The sequence below is a fragment of the Lampetra planeri genome, chromosome 3 (assembly GCF_965212315.1).
Source record: "Lampetra planeri chromosome 3, kcLamPlan1.2.h2, whole genome shotgun sequence".
NCBI lineage: Eukaryota > Metazoa > Chordata > Hyperoartia > Petromyzontiformes > Petromyzontidae > Lampetra > Lampetra planeri.
Genome location: NC_136109.1, coordinates 20,348,421 through 20,371,617, shown reverse-complemented (window position 1 = coordinate 20,371,617; position 23,197 = coordinate 20,348,421). Strand labels below are relative to the sequence as shown.

Genomic DNA, 23,197 nt, shown 5'->3' with positions numbered 1-23,197 from the left:
CGTTGTCACCTAGAGGCATTGGTGCCACTATGTATTCAGAATAGTGAACAGTAAGCTCCAGCATCGTGTAATGACGTCACGAAGACAAGGGGCTCGATATCACTTGTGACGTCATCTCTCGAAAACGGTCGTTGGGATTGGCCGAACGTCATACATACGGGTCGAGAAGCCTCGCACACAGATCATTCATCTGGAGCCTCAGTGTGGCCCTTTGAGGCCAACTCTCACAAGACAATCGGTGTGACGGATTGGTGCCAGTTACGTGACGAGCGTTGGGGCAGGGGTTGCCTTGGGCCTCCCCCTCTGGTGGCCAAAACTACGAGTTGGGGCCCCCTTGACAACCGCCATGAGATACGTTAAGGGTAAAAGAACAAAAACGTATTTAGAACGCGGTTAAAATGTATTCCAAGTTGATAATTTTAGCAGTATCGGGGCCCCACCTGACCGAATGCCGCACCCCCCGAGCTAATAATGTAGTTACGTCACTGATTGGTGCCAACGTCTGGCTCTAAGTTTGGTTTTGAGCTTTGTGCAATACTCAATAAACCCAGTCTTTTCAGTCAAGTCTCGAGATTCCGAATACAAAACACATGGAGTCGCAACTCAATGTCGAGACTTAATCTGAAATTTGTCCTCCCGTAGGCTTTAGATACTGAAAGATTCTAACACCTGGTCTTATTAAATCTCAGGACTGATCCTAAAACTGGTCTGCTGGAGTAAAGTGTGAAAAATGGATACTGTTTGAAAACGTCTTGTGTTGCTGTGATGTATTCCAACGTCCGTTTAATGAAATCAAACAGATACACACGGCACATTCAACACGTAAGGTCTGGCTGGAATGTACACAGGTCAGAAATATCCCCTCATTTTGTAAAATCAACATCGAATACAGTAAATGTTCTCACTAACGAACTAAACTTCTGCCAAAAGTTAGAGACGTAAAAACAACGAGACATAAGACAACTAAATAACTTAAAGCAAGTGATTATTTCATGTTAATTTTTCAAGTTAGTGCTAACCGTTTGTTTTCTAGATGGAACCCAAAAGCAAACAGCTCTTCTCAAGCAGCTACACACCTTGGCTTCACGTCTCCTGGGCTGTCTGGCATCTGTTCAAAGCTTCAGGTAATTAAAATATTTTTAAAAAGTGACTCTCAGCTGCACTTTTACGACGTAAATTGTGACGACCGTACATTTAAAAACTGCATCACGATGCGTGGCACGCACCGTGTCAGTCGGCCACAATGATTGTGGGAGCCCACCAAGATGATCTATTGTGACCGGACGTCCTTCAATCTGATTGCAGGCAAGTGAGATTCATAACCTGGTGAGAATCCGTGGAGATCACCTAACTCATGGTCGAGATCCTATACGTTAATCAGAGGAGAACCCCACCAACATTATTTATTCAGGCCTTTTTTACCAGTAAGAGCCAATGCAGATTCCATTGGGTCTCAAAGATAAAACTGCTCCATGTTAGTTATTAATTTAATAACACATATTGGAAAAACAACCTGACACCATGTGTTCAAATGCTCAGGAAGGTTAGTGGCCACGGTGACATTGGTATACCTGAAAAGTCCAATTAACTGGGTTTCCCATCTCGATTAACATTGAACCAATTTACTTGAAATAATCAAAAAAATCGGGCCCAAGTAAATTAGTGCTGGATATTGAACATCTTTCTTTTTATTTACACTGAGTGCCAATGGAGAAACATGTCAGCACTTTTAAAGTTTCAAGCCAGATGCAACCCAAAAAACAAATGACTTATTTTGTAGATGAACACATCAGGTGTCCTAAGTTAATGTGCTAAAAGATTTAAAGTTTGGAATGCTGCTATAAGCACATCCTAGTTAAGTCACTGCACTGTGCCTTCTAATATGACCACATGCCGTGCGTTCTGGGAGTTGGAACTACAGCTACGTCATAGGTTGCACAGATCATTGGGTTGGTGACATAGCTCTGCGGTTGCGCATTTGCCACTTGTTGCAGAGGCTTGCAGTTCGATCCAAACGGCCACCCTGGTTAATACTGCAGGTGTATTAACCATAAATGTGTCTATTTCACAGTGACACGTTATTTGAAAAAGGGTACGCCAGATCTGCTGGCCTAATGGTCCAAATTTTGCAAATATCATCAAATGCTCGCAAAATTACTTAATTAGGAAAGCTACATAGGAACTATTGCCAACTTGGTATTAAATGACTGCGACAGGGTGCCTCGAGATGTACTGCATGGGACCTGCAGTAATAAATATTCAGTGATGATGACGGTAGTGGAAGCCTGCCCTGTCAAGTCAATGGAAGTCTGCAGAAGCAGAGGTATTCCAAAAAAAATGTCTGTGCTCAATGTAAGAGGCCATTCGAGTCTTGGAGGTGAATCTATACGTTTTTTTTTATAATTCACATCACAGGATTTAAACTTTCACACAAACATAAAGCTGCTTTGGTAACAAAATAAAATGGCACCCATTTGTTTTTTGGTTGCATCTTCCTTTCATAACATCAATATGTAACTACTCTTGTTGAGGTTAATGCATTACATTTCTCAGAAAACTATTTACACTAAGACTTGAACGCATCCGTACACATAAATCTGCGTTTGTCTTCACTGTCTGTTCGAATAATCGTACAATTATTTTGACGAAAACGATAAAAAAAATACTGGTCACATCTGCGTCATGTGACCGCCCATTGGGCCTCCCGGTTGGCCAGCTCGCCTTGACCCACCTGCCTCCGACTGGCCGAGGAAAGTTCCACCCACATACTGTGACAATGCCATCACCTCCTGCCCACTTCCACCTCCGCCCCCACTACCACCCTGCATCGCGAGCTGTGACTGGACAGCGTCGGCATACGCCATCTGGAAGGGAGGCCCAGGTTGGTCAATTTGATACATCTTGGTCAGTTGATCGACACAGTCATTGGGAATATGGAGTTCGTTGTCTTCATTGCCACCAGCGCTTGGAATCACGTGACCTCCAGGTGGCTGTGCTGATTGGACGTAAAAGGGCAGAAATGACTGGCCATCGCCGGGACCCAGGCAATCCCATTGGCTGATATCGCAAGTGCCGCCACCTCCAATGCGATGGTAGGAAGCACCTGGTGGAATGAGGGGGCCTGTGTGGCCCTTGCTGCCCATGCCTACTCCATAAGGGGAAAATGGTGGCACGTGGGAATGAGGAGGGCCAACAGGCCGCGAGCTCAACTCTGATTGGCCAGGAAAGATGCTGCCACCTGATTGAATGAAAGGGTTCATTTCTGACTGGCTGCGAGAAAAACGTTCTGGTTGGACAATATCTGATGGGTCGCGAATAAAGCGATCTGATTGGTTGTGGCCAAAGCGATCTGATTGAATGATTTCTGGTGGGCTGCGGGGAAACCGTTCTGATTGGCCATGGGTGAAGCGTTCTGAATGGACAATTTCCGCTTGGTCACGAGAAAAGCGCTCTGATTGGCTGTGTGAAAAGCGATCAGGTTGGACGAAATTGTAGCCTTGCAATTGGTTCCTGGTAAAGCGCTCTGCTTGGACAAAAGAACTAATTTCTTGCTGGCCATGGGGCATGCGTTCAAAATTTGCCATGTCTGATTGGCCCCGGGAAAAGGGCTCTGGTTGAACAATTTCCGGAACGTGTGAGAAGCGTTCTGTTTGGCCAAAATTTGGGACCTCTGATTGGTTGTGTGCCCTGCTTTCTGGTTGGTTGTGAGTTCTTGATTCTGATTGGCTGCGAGTTCTGGATTCGGATTGGCTGTGGGGCCGAGTTTCTGATTGGCTGAGGGGCCTACATTCGGATTGGCTGAGGGGTCTAGATTCTAATTGGCTGTGCGTCCTGATGTCTGGTTGGCTGTGAATTCTAGATTCTGATGGGCCGTGTATTCGGGATTCTGATTGGCTGTGAGTTCTGGATTCTGATCGGATGAGGGGTCTAGATTCCGACAGGCTGATTGGTATAGATTCTGATTGACTATGGGTTATAGATTCTGATTGGTTGCGAGTGCTGCTTTCCGACTGCTCATCATTCAAGCACATTACAAGGTTGAGGTTTTGACGAACCTGGGGAAATGAAATAAAACATTGGTCAGAATCATCATAATCATTATCGGCAGTATCAACACGGCTGAGTGGCTCAGGGGATTCATAATGGCTGTTAGAGAAACTAAATAAGAGATACTGAGGTCCTGGGTTTCAGGTTAAAGCCATATCTGGATCTCTCTCTTTAGACAGTTAATAATGGCCACATCAAAAACACTGCCTGCACCGTTGATTAAATCTGGTTCTCAAGTGAAGCGAATTGATGGTCTCATCTTAGTTATCAAAGAATGCGCAAAAAAACACAATGTTAAACGAGTTTGTCACGGAGTTCAGCATGTCAGCACTGAAGAACATTGTGATGAATGACGTTAGTGGCGCACGTAATAGGTGCCCCACCTAATGAATGAGACTGGAGGCAAAACTCCTACTAAAGCGGGGTTAATGACATCATCTTCCAGTATCACCATCTGGCAATGTTACATTCCTCTCCTAAACACAAGACTGAGAGCAGCATAAAAAATCAACACCACCATAACTGCCACTTTTCGCAACCCCAGTCACCACCACCACTAGCATCACAACCACCAACAATCTTCACTACCAAATTACCTTATGCTCTTCCCGAAGGTGTTCTTCCATTTTCCTTTTCCAAGCGATCATCCCACACAGCAGGCACTTCCACTTCTCCTTCTGCTCCACTTCCGCCTCTTGCTCCACTTCGTTCATCTCGTCGTCGTCATCCTCCTCCTCTTTCTCCGCCTCCTCCTCCTGCTGCTCTTCCTCCAACTCCTCCACCTCCACCATCTCCTCTGCCGGCTTCATGATGGGAGCCCCTCCATTGGCCGTCAGTAACGGCGGAGCCTCCTCGGCACTGCGGTTAACGGGTGGGGCGTCCATCTCGATGGCCGACAGAATTGGCGGCGCGTCCTCCGGGTCCGACGAAGTCTCCTGCTCCTCCTCCGTCGCCACCACCACCGCAGCCGCTGCCGCCACCTCACCACTGGCACTGCTACCGCTAGCACTGCTGCCACTACTGCTGCTACTACCACTACCACCACCAGCAATCATGCCTTCTCGTCTTCGTTCCAAATCGCGATGTGTCGCTAGGTGAGATATCATACCGCTCCGCCCACACGTACGGTAGGGACACAGCGGACAGCACAAGCTGGACGGCTGGTCGGTGGCTAGAGTGTGGCAATCAACACTCTCTACAGCACTGCTGCTGCTGCTACTGCTGCTGCTGCTACTCTTGTCTTCTCCGGTGCCACCACTGTCCGTGGGGTTCAGCGAAACGAGCCGAGAGGAGTGCTTGGCAGAAGGCCAACGGCTTCGCGTGTGCCGATTGTGGTGGTGTTGGCGGTTGCTGTGGCGATGTCGAGCCCAGCCCAATCGTGAATTTTGGCGAGGGGAAGATGATGGAGCGAATCGGCCGTCCGGGCTGCGCATCAGAGTCCGCGGTGGAGTTGCACGAGGGATGGGAGCCGGTGGCGGTGGCGGCGGCGGCGGTGGCGGCGGTGGTGGCGGCGGCGGCTCCGCCAGACGGTGCTGCCTCAGCTGGTGCCGCCGGAGTTGGGATTTGAAGGGAGCGGTGAAGTCGCACTGTGTGCAGGCATGACGGTGCGGGTAGGGCTTTTGTGAGGGCTCTGTGGTGAGGCGATGTGCGGGCTGGTGGAGAGAGGAGGAAATAATTAACTAAAGGAAGACAGTCCAGTACACAATGACTATTTCTTTGTGGATTCACATAGACTGTGTGCCCCACACACATTTAAAGCTTTGTAAATAAAAAAAAAATGTTAAGTCATGGTAAGATGCTCCATCAGTGCTCCAGTGACGGTTACTGTTGCACTATTGCATAAGCCTTAACGTGAACCCACAGCCTGGGATAAGAGCCTGGGTTTGAGTGTCCCTTTTTCAGGTGGCTCATTGTGGCCATATCTGAGACAATAAATAGACACTGCTGAGATCCGGAGTTTGAACCCTGGGGTTGGGTGTGTGTCTCTCTCACTTGGTTCATAATGGTCATCAAAGAGATAATGGGTCAGTATCACCAAGATCTTTGAAATGATGTGGAACGTGCTGCTACCAACATTGCCCCATCCTGCTAAACTACAATCATGAGACGTCACACTTCACCACCTGGTCATTTATGATTTCATCACGTTAACTCAATGAATGAAAGCTACAGTACATAGGAGTGAGATTAAGCCTTGCAGGGCTGTAGCCATACCCCCCTGATCACTGCTGCTCTTTAAAGCTGTTAAAATAGCATAATCTATTTTTAGTAAGGTTATGCATTTTTTTCCTAAGTGATGTGGTCATACCGTCATCATTCACGCCTTAAGCAACCAGTTGCTTTAAGTCAGAATGTCCCCTTACTCGAATATGCGAGACAAAAGAAATACTCAAACCGTGCTGTGTGCGTGTCTGACTAATAAAGTTCATGGTACGCGAGGACTCGATGACAGCCGTCATATGGACAGGGGGATTCTTCCTGGTCGGCCCAACCCTTTTCACCCACCCCACCCCAATGGCCCCACCCTTTCCGCAATGGAATTTAACTTTCCCCTGTTGACCCCATGATTCCCCCAAAACAGTCCATATCCCTGGTCAATTTTTTTACCCAAGTCAAAGGTTGTAGGCCGTACAATACATAGCTCATTATTCAATTAGACCTCGACTGTGTATGATGAAAATGACTCAAGTGTTGTGACTGACAGATGGACAAATTAAGTTTGTTTTATGAATAATGGTTTACGTCGAGTCCACCTGCTTAAATGAGCAATGGGCGGCAGCTCATCTCTGTTGGCAGCCATGTGCTGGTGGTGGTGGAAATTGCTAGGGCAGGCTAGTACCTCCAAGGGACAATCACTGTTACTGACTTTGGACAAAATAATTATGCTCATTTTATTGACCACAAAGGGATGATGATCGGGTGAGACAACCACAAACCGGGAACATGTGATTGTGAGTCAAGTAGTCTGACCACAGCGACACGCAGCCAGATCTCTAGCAGGAGGTTCATAGTGCCTGCGTCATAGACGAGCCATTGCTTATGAGGTACACAGGATAGTCTTTTATACAGTTCTTTATAATAATCTCTGAAAATAAATAATATTTGATAATTATGTCTTGAGTTGCCACGAGAACATGGCATTTCCACTGACCTTTGTCAGTTGAGTTATTGCTGTGGTCAGAATGCTCAACTCACAATCAGGAGAGGGCCTGAGTTCAAATCCTGGCTCATCCCTTCACCATCCACATCAGTAGCATTATCACCACCATTATTATCTCCAATTTCATCACTTCCCTCACTAGCATTCCCAACACCACCACCACCATCACTATTAACCATCCATACCCACACCACTATCACTATCCCAACTGTAACTACTACCACAACCCACATTATCATAAACATCACTTCATCACCAACATTAACAAAATCATTACAATCACTGTAACCCTCATCACCACCACCTCCATCATCATCATCATCTCCATCACCAATACCACCACAATCATCACCACATTCATAATCATTCTCTCGCGCACACGCCGGCCAACTCAAGAGAAAATCACCTCTCGATCATTGCCCTGAGCTGTTTGATCTTCATTGTCGGTCGTTTGATCTCCATCAGCCCTGGCGACAGCCGGCACCGCATCGCCATCACCTGGCTCTTCGGCAGCCCCGTGGCTAGAATCAAGCTCATCTTTCGGCCGCTCCTCCTCCATCTCCACCACCTTCGGCTGCAACGAATCTTCTGGTTCATTGCAATCACCGCCACTGCCTCCATCATTTGCAGCCACCTCCGTCAACACCTTTCCTTCCTCAGCAGTGGCGGCCCTCAGCTCCCGGCAGCGCACCTCGTGCAGCAGTAACCTCTCCATCGATGGCAGCGCCAGATCCGGACAAAGAGAGCATCGATAGCCGCCCAACCCGTGGCCGCCACCGCTGCCAAAGGCTAGCTCCGCCAGTGGGCCCTCTTCCTCCCCGCCGGCCGCTCCTGCAGATCTATGGTTTTTAGCCCAGGATGGGCGGCGCCCGCCGCTGCCGCCGCCAGCACCACCACCCCGTACCGGCCGTCGACGATGAAGGCAAGCGAGGAGCAGCGGGGAGGCGGGTTCGGCACGAGACCACACCTCCTCGCTGCAGGCCCGCACGGTGGGGTGGCGCTTCTGGTAGTGCGTGAGCACGCCGTGCACACGGGCATTCAGGTAAGGACATAGGGCGCACGTGAAGATCAGCTGGCCCTGGCGATGCTGCTGGCGCTGCTGCTGAGTTGGTGCGGATGCGGCAGTGGAGGTGACAGCGGTGGAAGTGGCATACGTGCTAGAACTAGGGGTGGCATCACTAGCGCTACCAGCTACAGCAGCCGTAGCACCATCTCCTCCACCATCAGCAGCAACATTTGCAGGAGAATCAGTAGTAACAGCAGCAGTGGTGGCAGCAGTGGTGGCAGCAGCGGCGGCAGCAGCGGCAGTAGCCCTGCGTCGTGCCCGGTCTCGCTCACGTCGAAGTAGAATGGCGGGGGACACCTCCACCGACTGCTGCTCTAGTGACTGCAGCTGCTGCAGGTCCAGGCCGGCGCCCGCATGCCTCCGCGCTATGTGTGCATCCAGCTGCCTCGCGGTGCTGCAGGCGACACCGCAGTGGGAGCAGCGGCGCAGTGGGCGGTGATGACCACGTGATGGCGTCGAGGATAGATCGACCGCAGTTTCCTCCACCGATGTCGTCATTGTTGTTCCGTGCGAAGGGGGCGTCGGGACGGTCAATGATGTCGGCACCAGCGGCCCAACTTCCCCGTCTTCCACGGCATCTCCTCCCCTCACCAGTGCCGTGTGCCGCCGAACTATGTCAGCACTAGCCCGCACACCCGGGTGGCGCTTTTGGCAGTGCACGAGCACGCCCTGCACTGAGCGGTTAGTGTAGCCGCACTCTTGGCAGTAGAAGGGGCCCGGCGTAATAATCGTCACCGCCATCGCTGCGCTCGGTTGAGCTTCGGCTGCCGCATCAGGAGAAGAGGACACTGGTAGCGGCGCCGCAGCGGGCTGGCCGCAGGGGACGGCCGGCAGCGCTGTGGCGACAGTAGGCGTCGGCGGTAGTGGTGTCACGAGCAACCGCATCATCTCAGCAAGGCCCATCCTCGCCGGCGACTGCGGCTCGTCCGCCGGAGGGGCACCGTCCGCCGGAAAGCGCTGTCCCTCTCGCACGTAGCGCGCCGTCACTTTGACCAACGGGTGGCGCTTCTGGTAGTGAACGAGGACACCCTGCACCGAGCGATTGGCATAGTTGCAGTGGCGGCACCGGAAGGTCGGCTCAGATGCTTGCTCTGCCTCTTCAACCAGCCCCGCCTCTCCTGTCGACCCTGCCTCTGCATTGGCGTCAGGTTTGGAACCGCCACCGAAACGGCGCCGCAGTGATCCGCGCATCGTCCCCTTCGCCGGCGGTTGCCCCCGGCGCAAGATGCGTGCGTAGGTGGCCTTGACAGCTGGGTGCCGGCGCTGGTAGTGCACAAGCACTGAATGGATGTTGCCGTGACCGTAGGGACACTGGTCGCAACCATACCACGAGCTTCCACTGCTACTGCCAGCAAAACCATGGCGTGGACGCCCAGCGTACTTCCTCCTGATGTCGTTGGTGGTGTTGGTGCGGTAGTGGTGGTTATGCTTCCGCTGCAGTGGCCCCCGCGTCACATCGAAAGTGGACGCCACCAGCGCGGTGGTGATGTGCACCGTTGGGTGCTCGCTGATGTAGTGCGGCATCATGGCCGCGACGTCTGCATGTGAAAAGGGGCACACTAGGCAGCGATAGCGCAAGATTGAACCATTGCATATGTCCTCCCCCTCTCCTCGCTTTTCCTCATCCGAAACGTCATCATCTTCAGCGGCGTGGTGCTCTTTTTCTTCATTTTCATCAGCTGCTCCTCCTACTCTGTGGTCATCGCTTTCAACATCGCTAGCCTCACTCGCCTCTCCGGCAGTGCTCTCGGTGACTTCGTGACCCCCGTCGGATGATGCTAGTGCCTGCAGTGCAGCCAACGCGGAGCCGGCACCATTTTCCGACAGTCGAGTCTGTAGGCCCTGCACGATGGCGTCGATGCGGGCATTGGGTTTGTGCGGGAGGACGACTGACGAGGAGAGATCCAGCGCCTGCTGCTGCCGCCCGTCTCGTGCCACCTCCCCAACCACTTCGGCGCTGCCAGCATTGCCATTCAACACCAGTGACAGCAGCCGAGCAGTGGGCTGTGACGACTGCGCCGACTCGCCTGTTTCAACCCCTACCTCCGGCTCAGTCCCCGATTCTGCTGCTGCGCCGCTTGTCCTGCTGCTGCGCCGGTTACTGAATCTCAGTGGCTTCTTGCTGGTGCCCACACTCGATTCCAGTGGCCTATGATTCTTGGCATTAAGTCCGTCGCGCGGCATTGTTGACGGTGTTGGTGCTGCTGGCATCTGTGTCGTATTTGGTGGCAGCTGCAGTGAAATTTGTGGGACTGACTGCTCTGTGTTTCCTACCTGTTTCACCTCATCTTTCTCTGCCTCCACCATTGCCAACACCTCTTCCTCCTTCACTTGTCCAGCTGTGACGCCTCCTTCTATCTCAGACACCGACAAGTCCGTCTTTACCGCTGATCTCAAGTTGACCATGTCTCCTACTTCCAATTTTGTCATCACTGCTGTTTCTACCGGCTGGACGACCGCGGTCGGAGTTTTCCCAGGGTCTCCGATTGCCACTGCCTTGAGGCCTCGGTTTCTACGTGAGGCCCTTCCTCTAGCCTTGCCACCACCACTGCGACTCTCCTCGCCGCCCAGGTGGAACTTGAGAACGTGGCGTGACGTGCTTCTTCTGTGGTCGCTCACAAAGGGACAGTACACGCACTGAAAGCGCCCTCCCTCGCCCTTCAAGTATGCCACACCACACAGGACCTGTGACTTGCGGCCACGGTGGCGGCCTCCCCCTTTTGCACAGCCAGAGGGGGCGGCTGAGGCAGCCGGGTTTTCTCCCACAATGGCCGATGGCGTTGAGGGCTCCTGTAAAGCGGAGGACAACTGGACGATGCTGCCATTGCCGCCGCCAACTTCAATACCACCACCATCAAGGCCACCATCTTTAGTGCCACCCCCTTCAGTGGGATTCCAGTTGCTGCTGCCCCCTTTGGAAGCATCCACTTCAAGCCTGCTCTTCCCAGTTCCAAATTTAGTGCCACTCTCTTCGGTAGGGTTCCAGTTACTGATGTCTCCTTTAAGGTTGCCATCTTCAGAGTGCCCTCCTTCAACACGTATTTTTTTCTTGCGCACCCCTTCAGTGCTGTCCCCTTTCGTACGAACCCTCTTCGTGCTACCCCCCTCGATGCCTTTCCCTTTAGAGCGAATCTTCTTAGAGCCACTCTTCTTAGTGCCACCACCTTCAGAATCTCCACCTTTCTTACGAATTCTTTTGGTGGTACCGCTGCCCTCGTGACTGCCTCCTTTTTTACGAATCTTCTTGGCAGCGCTGCCCCCCTCCAGGCCACTCCCTCGCTTGTGACCGCGTCCACCGGACCTCGAAGCCGGCTCTCGTTTTGAAGGATGGGCCATACTCGACAAGGATGGAGAAAGCGGAGGAGGTACTGGTGATGGCAGTGGCGGAAGGGATTTTGGAGAAGAAAAGGATAAGGATAATGATGATGTCGACGATGAAGATGAGGAAGAAGAGGTAGACGAGGGGACGTCCGGCAAGATAGATACTCGGGGCCGGCGGAGGAGGTGAGGCGAGGTGCTCTTTGACCGCTCTCGCTTGCGGGTGGATTTTGTGCTGAAAAGGAAAATGAACAAATTATTAGGTTTTTAAAAAAAACTATCAGTGGGCTAGCATCGTAGATAGTGTTTGGTACTGGTAACAACGGTGATAATGGTGATATTGGTGGCAATGGTGGTGGTAGTAAAAATGGTAATGATGGTCGTGATGATGAAGGTGCTGGTGATGGTAAAGATGCTGCAAATAAACCACTCAGTCACACCTCTACACATAGACACACACATATTTCCCAGCCTTAATATGTGCTCACACACCTGGTTGGGCATGCACGTGGCTCCTTCTGTCCTTGTGACGTTGACAAAACATCTCCCACCGGCAAGCCACTCACTCCTCCCTGATGATGCTTTTCCCTGTGCTGTAAGGAAATATAAAACACTTTTAATTTATTTCATCTCAAAATTATATTACAATGATGCTGCTATTGAGCAGTGTCATGGACTAGCGGTAGTGCATTTGACACTTGTTTCAGACGTTCACAGCTCAAATCCAGTGGCCACTTTAGTTATTACTGCGGGTGTATTAACGAAATATTACACGCCGTCTGCTCCACAGTTGTCGGTTAAAGATCTTGATGTCATTCATCACAGCAAGCCATTATGTGCCAGCGTTATGGTAAAAATTTGTCAAACTACATTTTTTTCTCAATTTTATTATCCCAATTATCTCAATTAGAATAGACAATTTGAATCATCACCCCCTACTGCAAACACTTGGCAGTACCCTCCTGGAAAGAGTCCTTAGATGGAGTGATGCTGTTTTGGGTAAATGAGCAAATTCTAAATAATGATCATGGGATGGAGATATTGCCGTTAGAACCTCTCACAATGAGCAGTTTCTCATCACACATTCTGTCAGGTAACAACCCTGCAAAATAACATCACAGAACTCTTGCTGAAGTCACTTCAATAGCCTCTTAACTGCACGAAGGAATCACTTTTTATATGCCCTGCAAATAGTTTTTGTCAAACAGAAATCAAACCCACTATTTAATGGAAAACCTATTTAATATACTGATTTTTATGTAGAATTGTGACCAAGCTGAGACTTGCCACACTTAAGAGTCTGGTTAATACACAGGCTACCGAAACCCAGATGCAAATTTAGTCTTAGCAGTGCTGGTTCATTAGCACCCGAGCCACCCGTCATTTATATTAATTCATTTCTTTAAGCGTGATGAATTAACCATCTTGTAGGAACAGCGGCTGACAGTGTAAGTATATCTTACAGCAGGTATGTGAAAATTCAACTCCTGCATCGGGGCTGCCAATAAAAGGTGAGTGCTGCCTCAGACACGTGGACTTTATGTTGTGTCAGGCTGCCTCTAACTGAAAAATAACATCTATAATGAACCCTTTTCACAAAGAAGGAATCTCAACACCACTGGAACCACTTGTTGGTAAGTCATCCTGTACTACATCAGTACATCTCTCGCTATGCCGTGCTGTGCCCATTTACCCACTATTTCCAGCCAAACAGAAACCACGAGGGCATGCAATAAATCGGCATCAGGACCCAGCCAACGTATTCTAGCCTGCCGGAGCTCGCCGGAGCTCACCGATGGGACTGTGCATCGAGACCTTTCAAGCACCTATGAGCTCCTCAAACACTACCACCTGGTTAAGGCCAGTATGAATCAAAGAAAGGCCAGCCTGAATGTTTTAAGCTGGTGCAGGTGTTCCATCATCACCAAAACCAGTACCTTAAACATGCGGCCCCTTCTTGGTGTTCTGTATCCACAGTCGATACAGATGTAAGTTTTTCCGCTTCCTCTGCCTCCCGCTCCTCCTCCAGATTCAACATTGAACCCGGCAGCCACACACTGAGCAGGGGAGAGTCCTCCCCTCCCATTCCAGCTACCGCCTGCAACCACTGCACACCAGGCACATCAGTTTATTGTCCTTCCCCCATACCTCCGATTAGCACGGTTGGCTACATATGGTGAAAAAGTTCAACATACCTCAAACACACAAACACCCAACACACACATCGCACACCCCACACAAACATCGCACACACCCCACCGCGCGTGCACTGCAACACCACACACAAACCCCACCGTGCAAACACTGCACACACCCCATATACAAACATCACACAAACATATGAGCCATTGCGTTTGAGTTTATTTTTCTCTGGTGGTTCATAAAGGCTGTCAAAAGATACCACTACATATCTAGGTTCGAATCCTGTCATTGGATCTCTCTCATTACCGATTCATAGAGCTAGTACTGCTGAGCTTCTGGATGTGAACCCTGGGTTATAGGCATCTCTCCCTATTAATAATGGCCATGTTCGAGACAATATGTAACCATTACCAACATTCTGAGTTTTGTTTACTCTTAAAAGGATCATAATGGCTATGACGGAGAATCTGCACCGGTAAAATCATGAATTTAAGCCGGAATTCATAAATGGCTTTGGCGCTTTTCCCAGCACAGCTGGGTTCCGGTATCCCTCTCTCTTGAGTCATAATGCTCGTGTCAACATAAAATTGGCAAGCACCACTGAGGGCCTAGGTTCGAGCCTTAGGTCGAGGTTAATAAATGTCCGAGGCCTAAACTTTGTCAGCATGCTGTAGACTGCAAATGGGCCTGTATAGAAACCATAGTTCCAGATTCAAATGTAGTGCAATGTTTCTTTACCTGAGCTTTCAGTTAAAGCTGGGGGGTGGTGAATTCTGGGTCGTCCTCTGGGGCGAGAGGGCTTGGCTTGGCGAGCAGAGGTTGAGGATAATGATTTGGAGGTGGTTGTAGGAGGTGGTGGACTTAGCAGGCGATGTGAGGAGTGACCTACAAGGGAACACAATAATGATTTAATCAATGGCAGCTGCACAATCTGTAACACCATAAGCAGCAAACGCAAGAGCAGCAGCAAGTGTCATCACATTGTGGTTGACGGCAACATGAGTAGCAATGGCAGTAACAGCATAATTTTAATCATCTAGCTTGTAATTCATAATAAAGATACCAACCCAAAAACCTATATTACGAATAATATTAATCGCGAAAGTCTACGTGTTAAACCGGATTGTAATTATTGACAGCATCGACAGTAATATCAATGACACGAACAAAGCATCAGCATCACCGTAATGTGACAATGAAAAAGTGATCGAACAAAATTTAACACAAGCATTAAATATATTTAGATAATTTGAAGTGTGCAATCTTTACATTTTAACTTACAATGCACCTCACCTTTCACATTTTTTAATGGGACGCTTTCCGAATGACCTTTGCCCTCCGTCGAAAAATCTTGCACCCCCTCACGCGGCTTCATTGGCTGCTCAGCAACTCTGGCCCCACCCGCTGTAGGATCACGGCCCGTGATTGGCTGAGGCATCATCACCCCTGGCAAATGCTCATCACTGTCGCTGGACATTCTGCAACAAAAACATGGAAAGATGGCTCATTAACCACTGGAGATTTTATTAAAAAAAAAGAATACGGTTATGATTTCTGTCTCTCATTCATTATTGTCCTATGTTGCTTTATTAAGGACTACCTAGCATTTGTGTTCGACTATCCATCAAAATCCTTTTTTAGCTGGTGTTATGCTTTTGTTGTTTATGATATCTTCAAACACTTGCGATTGGAAGAACTCATGTACAAGTTGGCTAAATAAGATCACTGTTGGAGGAACACAGCTTGAAAACCTGAGGCAATTGTTCAAGGTGAATTTACATTTAGAAAAAGATAGGTAAATGGGAAAACAAGAGCATGAGTAAGCGCTTTTGAAAACTGCATTTCATCATTTAAAGCAACTTACCAATGTGCCTGTTGGTAAGCTAGATCAGGGAACAAACACAAATCAGAGATATATTGACTTGTTAAGAAAGGCAAGAGTGTTTGGGCACAGGAGATGTCACTCAAAGGGATGATGGCCAGTGATAAAGACTGGGGACAATGGTAGCCTCAGTATAAAAAAAAACATCCGAGAAGACAGATAATAGGATGTTGTTTATATTTTGGGTGACACGCACAGCCCTGACAAGGCATATACAGCAGGTGGGGTAAGGAAATGGCGGATTGTGGATTGTTGTGCAGACTAGAGATATACGAGGTTCTGCAAAATTGAGAGATTTGGGAAGTGTAGCCTCCACAAAATGCCACCAAGTGTCCTCGTGTCTGTCTCAGGAAATATTTAAGGGTTTCTTTTTTACTTCTCTCGTACACACCAGCAGGATATGTGCTCTGAAACTGTTACTTGTGTGTCCTTGATGTTACAGTAAAAAAATTTATTTACATCATTGGCACGCGTCAGCAGGGTGTGTGGCCTTATAAATGCCCTTCAGAGAACCTGACGACACATCACCCTGAATGCACCAATCTTGTCAGATCTCAGAAGCTAAGCAGCCTGAGTACGGATAGCAATGGGATTGCCAGTTTGTAGCCAAGAGATGGCAGTACCGAGTCCGACTCTCGTATGGTAAGGTTTCTCAGGGTACAATCACACCACATGCCCCTCATTAAACTGGCCAAACTTCTCAATGCAGGACCCTCCTGGAAATGAGTCTCGACACCCACCGAGGTAAATCATTAGTATATTTGGTACAACTATAATTATTAAATGATCGTGGTAATTCTTTGACATCTGAAGCCAATGCAATTGGGTGTTTGATGCTATCCAATAGACTTGATCGTTTTCATTTAACTTACACTCATCAGCAGGACGTGCGCACACACATTCATTTGAACCGATTTTGAATAAACTAATTTTCCATCATGAAGATATGAATAGATCAGAAACTTTAAGTTTCGTATGTTTCCGTAAATAAAAGCATTTCCGAGAATTAAGTTTTTAGAAATGTTTTGCAGCGGCCATACGATATATATACACGCATAACATGGTATCGCTTACTATTACTCAAATCTGTCTATATCCACAATAGTTTGTAACTTGATATATATTTTTATGAATGAGCAGTTCAAATTAAAGCTTTCTCTGTGAGGATTGTTGTTTAAAATGAAATCTCACGTGTGCCTCGTTTGCATTCGCGCGATACCAAAGTACGTAAGTGAAATAAGGCTTTGAAACCCGACAAAATCCCGTATAACTAAGCTACAAAAAAACGATAGAAAACATTAAAGGCAATTAAACTGTGGTGTCCATGAATCAGACCTGGCGTCTCACGTACGCCCCACATGCATGCGCGTCTTAAAATCGTCCCATTTTTACGGGGGGCGAAAAACAACACGGAATTTGGACTCGAATGCTGCCAAATATCGCGATGCGAGACGATCGGGGTGATTGCAAACCCTCAAAATATGCACGAAACGCCACGAAATCGCTTCAAAGTTGGACAAAATGTCACGAAACATCGGAGCAAACACAAAAAAACGCACGTTTACAACGCGGCCACATCGCGGCCATTGTTTGAACGCGAGAGTCCACGGCAGATCGGGCCCCAAATGAAGTCGCGATTACGACGGAACGCGTGGACTTTCGACCGAGTCCGTCGAATCCGTGAGAAAGTTAAGATCTCCAGCTTTCTGGCGATATGGATTTCGGTGGAATTCGAGGTTTACGCGGTCGCAAAAAACCCACTTGAAGGCGGGCCTTGGTCGGCTGCGGCAGCCTGAGAGTTGCAGGGTGCAGGCCTCGCCGTGAGTGGCCGGAGCCGTTGCCACCTGGCCCCGCTAGAGGGCCCACGCTGCCACGAAATCCCACAGCGAACATTCTCCCTCTCTCTCTCCTTGCCTTTGGCGATATGGCGATATTGTTCTATTTTATTATTACCGCGATAAACCGTATCGTCCGTTTTGCGTGGTGGTGTCGTGTGTTGCTGTGCTGTAATGAAACACTGTATAGTAAAACTATAAACGAATTTCTGTTTTATTTTACCAGGTAAGGCCAACTGAGCTGGATGGCTCTATTTTTTGAGAAGCCACCTGGCCACAAATGATAGCTCAACGAAGTGGCTTATTATGTGGGAATTTAGAGAATGTGTCTAAATATGGAGGGGAAAAACGGAGGACCCGGAGAAAAACCCACACGACCACGGGGAGAACATGCAAACTTCAATTATACAACAGGCGGTCAGGGTCGGGATGAAACCCACAACCTCCTGTAAACTAGGCGAGGTAATTAACATTTTGCTACCGTGGCACCTTAGTATTGTATGGGCCAATCCATACTTCAACAGATGTACCAACATTATTTAGGTGCCTCTATTTTAGCACAACGTTTACAAAAGTGTAACCTGGTGTGGTTCACAATCCTTTTCAGTAACTGGTTATGTGTGTCATATGCACATTGGAATGTTATCAAATATTAATTTCAAGGAGTGTTAACAGTCACAAACAATAAAAGGACTAAGTTGGCAGCAGTGGACAACACAAACAAAAACCTAACCGCATTTGTTATTAACACTGCCTTAGAACACATTAATATACATATAAGGGAATGACATTTCAGGTAACAACCCTTCTTAATTGCCCCTTCTGTAATCTCTGCTCTGAAGAAGCATCATTGCCCGAAACGTCAGCCACAAACACACCAAACAGTGTTAATGACAAACTTAATTAATTTTATGGATGCTTGCCAGTAATTCCTGACTTCTTTTCTCTATCTCTTGACATGATTTCGTCTCAGTACACAAATCAGTGGCAGTAATTTTTAGAATACAGTGTTTGCATAGACAGCAATTTTCGTGTTACCTTAATGGCACCGTTATTTTTCTCTTACGGAGCCAAGGATACGCATAATCAGTTTATGAACATTGCAGCATGAAAATGAGGCAATCATGAATCATTCAAGATGTAGACAATTCACTAATAAATCAATAGCTGCACGGAACATGCATGCAATTTCTGTATGAATATAAACTTCACCTTTATATCAAGATGTTATTTACCCAGAAGTAATCATTATTTTCTTATACTTTTTGTGGGGATGCAAACCTATTGATGAATTGACAGCGGGATGTGTTTATCATGATTAGTTTGTTGTCCGTCCCCCGCACCTCCGATTAGCATGGTTGGCTACGTATGGTGCAAAAAAAGTTCAAAATACATACGTACGTAACACCTATATGCAGGACAACCTGCATATGCGGGAAGTACAGCAAGTAGGGCTTTTACCTATTTTTGCCTAGTTGGAGTGTGAACCTCTCGGGATAAGTTTTTTTCTAAGAGGTCTGGTTTACACCTACATCCATAAACTCGAAATACAATCTCCAAACATTCCTCGTAGGACTTGAATGGTATTCTCCCTGGGAATACCAGGTGCTAGGCTGTGAGGGGATCATGACATTGCAGTCGATCAATGGGGTATTGAATTTGTTCAGGTGTTTAAGTACTGCCCTCTCAGATGCGACGGTTTTCTCAAGGGCTGAACGATTAATCGATTTCAAATCGAAATCGCAATTTGAAACAATGTGATTAGCAAATCGCAAAGGCTGCGATTTTTTAAGATTTGAAAAGTCCTATTACTTTCTTATTGGAAATATTTTATTATTTATTATTTTAACTTTATTGATTTTACTTCACATGGTTATATGTTTGATTGTTCTATTTCAATTAAAACATTTTAATTAATAAATGTTGGAAGCAAATCATATTTTAAGTTCTCATCCTTGCATTAGAATACATAGAGCAATTCATATTTGATGGTATGTGGTAATGCTCCATCACATGTTTTAAATCTATTACACAGTGAATATTGAACTGAAGCTTAATTTTACAAAATTTAATCGCAAATCAATTCACAATCGCAATATCTGTCAGAAAAATCGCCAATTAGATATTTTCCCCAAATCGTACAGCCCTAGTTTTCTCCTGGTACTCCAATTTACTCCCACAAGTCAAACGTTCATTCGTGAATTTAGCTAATCTTGAAATGATTGAGGCTGTGATGTGTTAATAAAGGACATTCATATTTCTAATATGAAGACCCAGACTTACCAGGATAAATATCTCACATCAATTGACGTTCTGAAATAAGGAGTGACCCCAACAGACAGATGCAGGAAATTCAAAGTTTATTTGCAATTTACTCAATTTATATAAAAAAAAAAACAGTACCATGTCCATAACATTCATTGCCCTCTCCTGAGAAAACTTGACAGGACCCTCCTAAAAAGAATCATGAGACTCGGTGAGTCTTTCCTGGGTGAACAAGCGTTATAAATAAAAATGTGCTCTTGCAATTCAGCACTTACAACATAATTGAACATTACACATTTGTGCCAATAGAACCATGTTTTTTAAGTGCACGTTAATGCGTTAATGTATGCTAAAATCATGTGTAACCATGTTAAGTTAAATACACTGTAAGTGTAATAGTTGTTTGGCTGAATAAGTGATGAAACAAACGAATGAGGCATAAACCAGTATAAGTCTGCAATGCGCATAACATTTCCTTAGACCATGTAAAGCCAATAGTGACATCTTCCAAGGTCAAGTTACAGTCTTTGCAAGAGGTGAGAGAATGTTCACAGTTACTATGAATAGCCGAATGCCCTGGTGTAAAGTTCAGAAAGCATTACCTCTTTGGGACAACGATGATCTGTGATGAGGGGTGTAAATTGAATTTTAAGCTTCTGGTGTACTGGTGAAATCTATGCTGTCTGAAATTTAATTAAATTGTCGATAACATTAACACACACACACAAAAACCTCTCAACATATTCGTCGATAACACTGCCTTAAAAGGAAAACACATTTGTAGCATTTGGGGCAATGGTCCCTTCTTTAGCCTTGTGTTATGAGGAGCGAGATTAATACAGATGACCCCCGATTTACGACGGCTCGAATTGCAACCCCCCCCCCCGGCCTTTTATGACCTTTCTTATCGTTAGACCCCACCACAGTAACGACCAAAACTCGTATCTACGACCGCCTGATGACGAGTCTGCGAATGCCATGCACAAATTCGTGGCCAGATGGCGCTGCTTTGTTATTCTGCCCTATGCGTATGTATTGGACAGTGATGTTAGCTGCTCCGAGAGCGAACGCAGCAGCGTCTATATGGCGACCTTTATTGCCAGTATCAAACATATAAGAATACGGGTTACCTTTTCTAGCAATAAAACACGTGTTAAGATGTTCAAACACAAAACAGAAACCTTTTTCAAGAAATCCTGTCTGCATGAACCACACGTGTTTGTGGTGAACATGCATTAAAAAAACATGCTCTAATAATTAATACATGCATTGTCTTTGAAACTGATTGGTCCACACTAGAGACAGCTTTCTTTAGATCTTAGTCTCAACCAGTGTGAGACCAGAGAACGTCAAAAGGTGAACAGGTTTCTGTTTGGTGTTTTAACATCTGAACACCTGTTATATTGCCAGAAAGGGTAAAATGTATTCTTGTATGCAGCAGCGTCTCTCTCGCAACGCTCTTCACTTTTTTGTAAAACAAAAAAATATAATTGTTTTAATGGTTTCGCCTTTCGCTATCTCTGAGAAGATGAAATGTGATGTGCATGCATAAAAGTAGTGAAATATTTTCAAATGCAAGTGCTTGTTTAAAAATTTCGATTTGTTTTTACTTAATAAATCTTCGTAAAAGTAATATTAAGTTAAGATAAATGTTTGTTCGGGTTATTTTCATTTATTTCTCGTGGTCAATTTCGGTATTTTAATGGTGCGCAATGGGTTTCTGGGAACGGAACCCCAACGTATAACATTGCGCCCGATGGGAATAAGGGCTTCGACTTACGACGACTCCACTTGCGACCGTCGTCCGGGAAACCAATCAGGTCGTAGGTGACCGTTCATTCAGGGTACACTTTGAGAGTGACACGCATACTGTGGTAACCGGGCCATGTAAATTACATGCGATATTAATTTGTATACGGTACTATTATTTGATGCTATGTTTAGTTCTCGTGTGCTGTGCCGTACTGTAACTTTGCCAGAGACTGAATAAGAGAGGTCGTGACCGCCCGATTTGATCAACTCTAGCGCCCCTGGTGGTTGTGCCTGAGGTTGTCATGTTGCCTTGTGCTTACCAATCAATCAATATTTATTGTATGCGCCAATATCGCCCTCAATATAGTCGTTATCAGTGCACAATTATACACCCTGTTCGCTTTGACAGCATTAGCCCCACGCAAAGGCATACCTTATCAGTGGCTATCTTATTACAGACCAATTCAGACCTTATTGGTCACGCCGTGCCCTTATAAATCTCAACGTTCATCTTTTCAAAGTCTCATCACAAGGGAGAAACACAGACAAATACACAATTTTGTTTGCCCGTATTAAAACGGCTGTACGCCGTATGGAACTGAGAACTCAATTTCCCTGTACAAGAATACGGGGTATAAACCGTATGGGTTGTGCAGGTATGCAAAGTTACTTCCAGACAGCGGTGGTCAGGCAAGGCCTCTCGCGACATTCACTCTTGCGACATTCACTCTTGCGACATTCACTCTTACAAGGTCACTCTTGCAAATGAGACTGTCCCCTTGATCTTTTGAGTTCTCGTGTGGTTAAACAAACTTGACATAAGTCCCTGGGGCACAAGACAGCAGTGGACATTGATGCCTATCCTGTACTTTACTGATGATTCCGAACAGGGATGAAACCGATAGTTGTACAGTTGTCCCATTGTTTATGCTGCTGCTGTCGAAAAATAATATGGCCACAATTTTGATTGACTTGTGAGTTGGTGGTCTAAGCAAGGCTGAAGTGTGCACTTCACACGCAATATGGTGATGTCGTGTGGCCAGGAGATGTTTAGTTTGTTGTCCTTTCCCCCCCTGCACCTCCGATTAGCACGTTTGGCTACGTATGGTGCAAAATAATTTCAACATACAGAACAGATCTTATGGGCATAATTGCACCTTTTCAGGTACGTACTGTTGTACAATACTGTGTTCTTGTTTGTTTCCAGATGGCACACACTTCAGACGGCACACACTTTTCTGTCGATGAGTCTCATCATTTACAGAAAGCGTTACAATGTTTCTATTGTTACCGTATTCTGTTATTTTTCGGATATGTGATTTTGCCCTCTTGATGTGCGTTTTCTAAGGAGCTTTGAGATGCATTAGTGTTTAAGCGCCATATAAATGCAAATCCTCATCTGTAATTTTATCTGGGAACGCTTGTGATCCAGCGCTGTGTAGGCTTGGGATTATGGATCACGCTAATTGGTGAAACCCCACAACCCTCTGGGCTGCGAAGTGGCCAGGAGATGTGAGCATAGCAATTGGAACCGTGTATTTTATCTATAAAGTACTTTGCATAGAGTTTTTCAGGTGACGTTGATTTCATAGCAAAAGCAAATACCTTCTTTGATTTAGCCAAAGATTCCAATGCAGGAAAATAGTTTCGAGACGGTGAGACTTTTGTGGATATAATGAATACTACATTACCATTCTTTAATTTATAAGAAAATGACATGCCAATGAAAG

General features: G+C 46.7%; 1 protein-coding gene across 3 annotated transcripts; it reads right to left on the bottom strand.

Annotated features, from left to right (window-relative positions):
* Positions 1 to 752: 752 nt before the first annotated feature.
* LOC144740559 (uncharacterized) lies at positions 753 to 17,483 on the bottom strand. 3 transcript variants are annotated; one of them, XM_078623403.1, is made up of 8 exons: positions 17,377 to 17,483; positions 15,015 to 15,211; positions 14,472 to 14,618; positions 13,529 to 13,698; positions 12,084 to 12,184; positions 7,614 to 11,826; positions 4,644 to 5,699; positions 753 to 4,055 (listed from the first exon to the last, which is right to left on the bottom strand). In XM_078623403.1, exons 2-8 carry the CDS (start codon positions 15,208 to 15,210, stop codon positions 2,670 to 2,672), a joined length of 7,269 nt encoding a protein of 2,422 aa, XP_078479529.1. In that variant the 5' UTR covers position 15,211; positions 17,377 to 17,483; the 3' UTR covers positions 753 to 2,669. The 3 variants fall into 3 exon arrangements, with proteins under 3 accessions (XP_078479529.1, XP_078479531.1, XP_078479530.1); XM_078623405.1 differs by having other exon boundaries at positions 15,027 to 15,211; XM_078623404.1 differs by lacking the exon at positions 17,377 to 17,483 and adding an exon at positions 17,175 to 17,348.
* Positions 17,484 to 23,197: the final 5,714 nt, after the last annotated feature.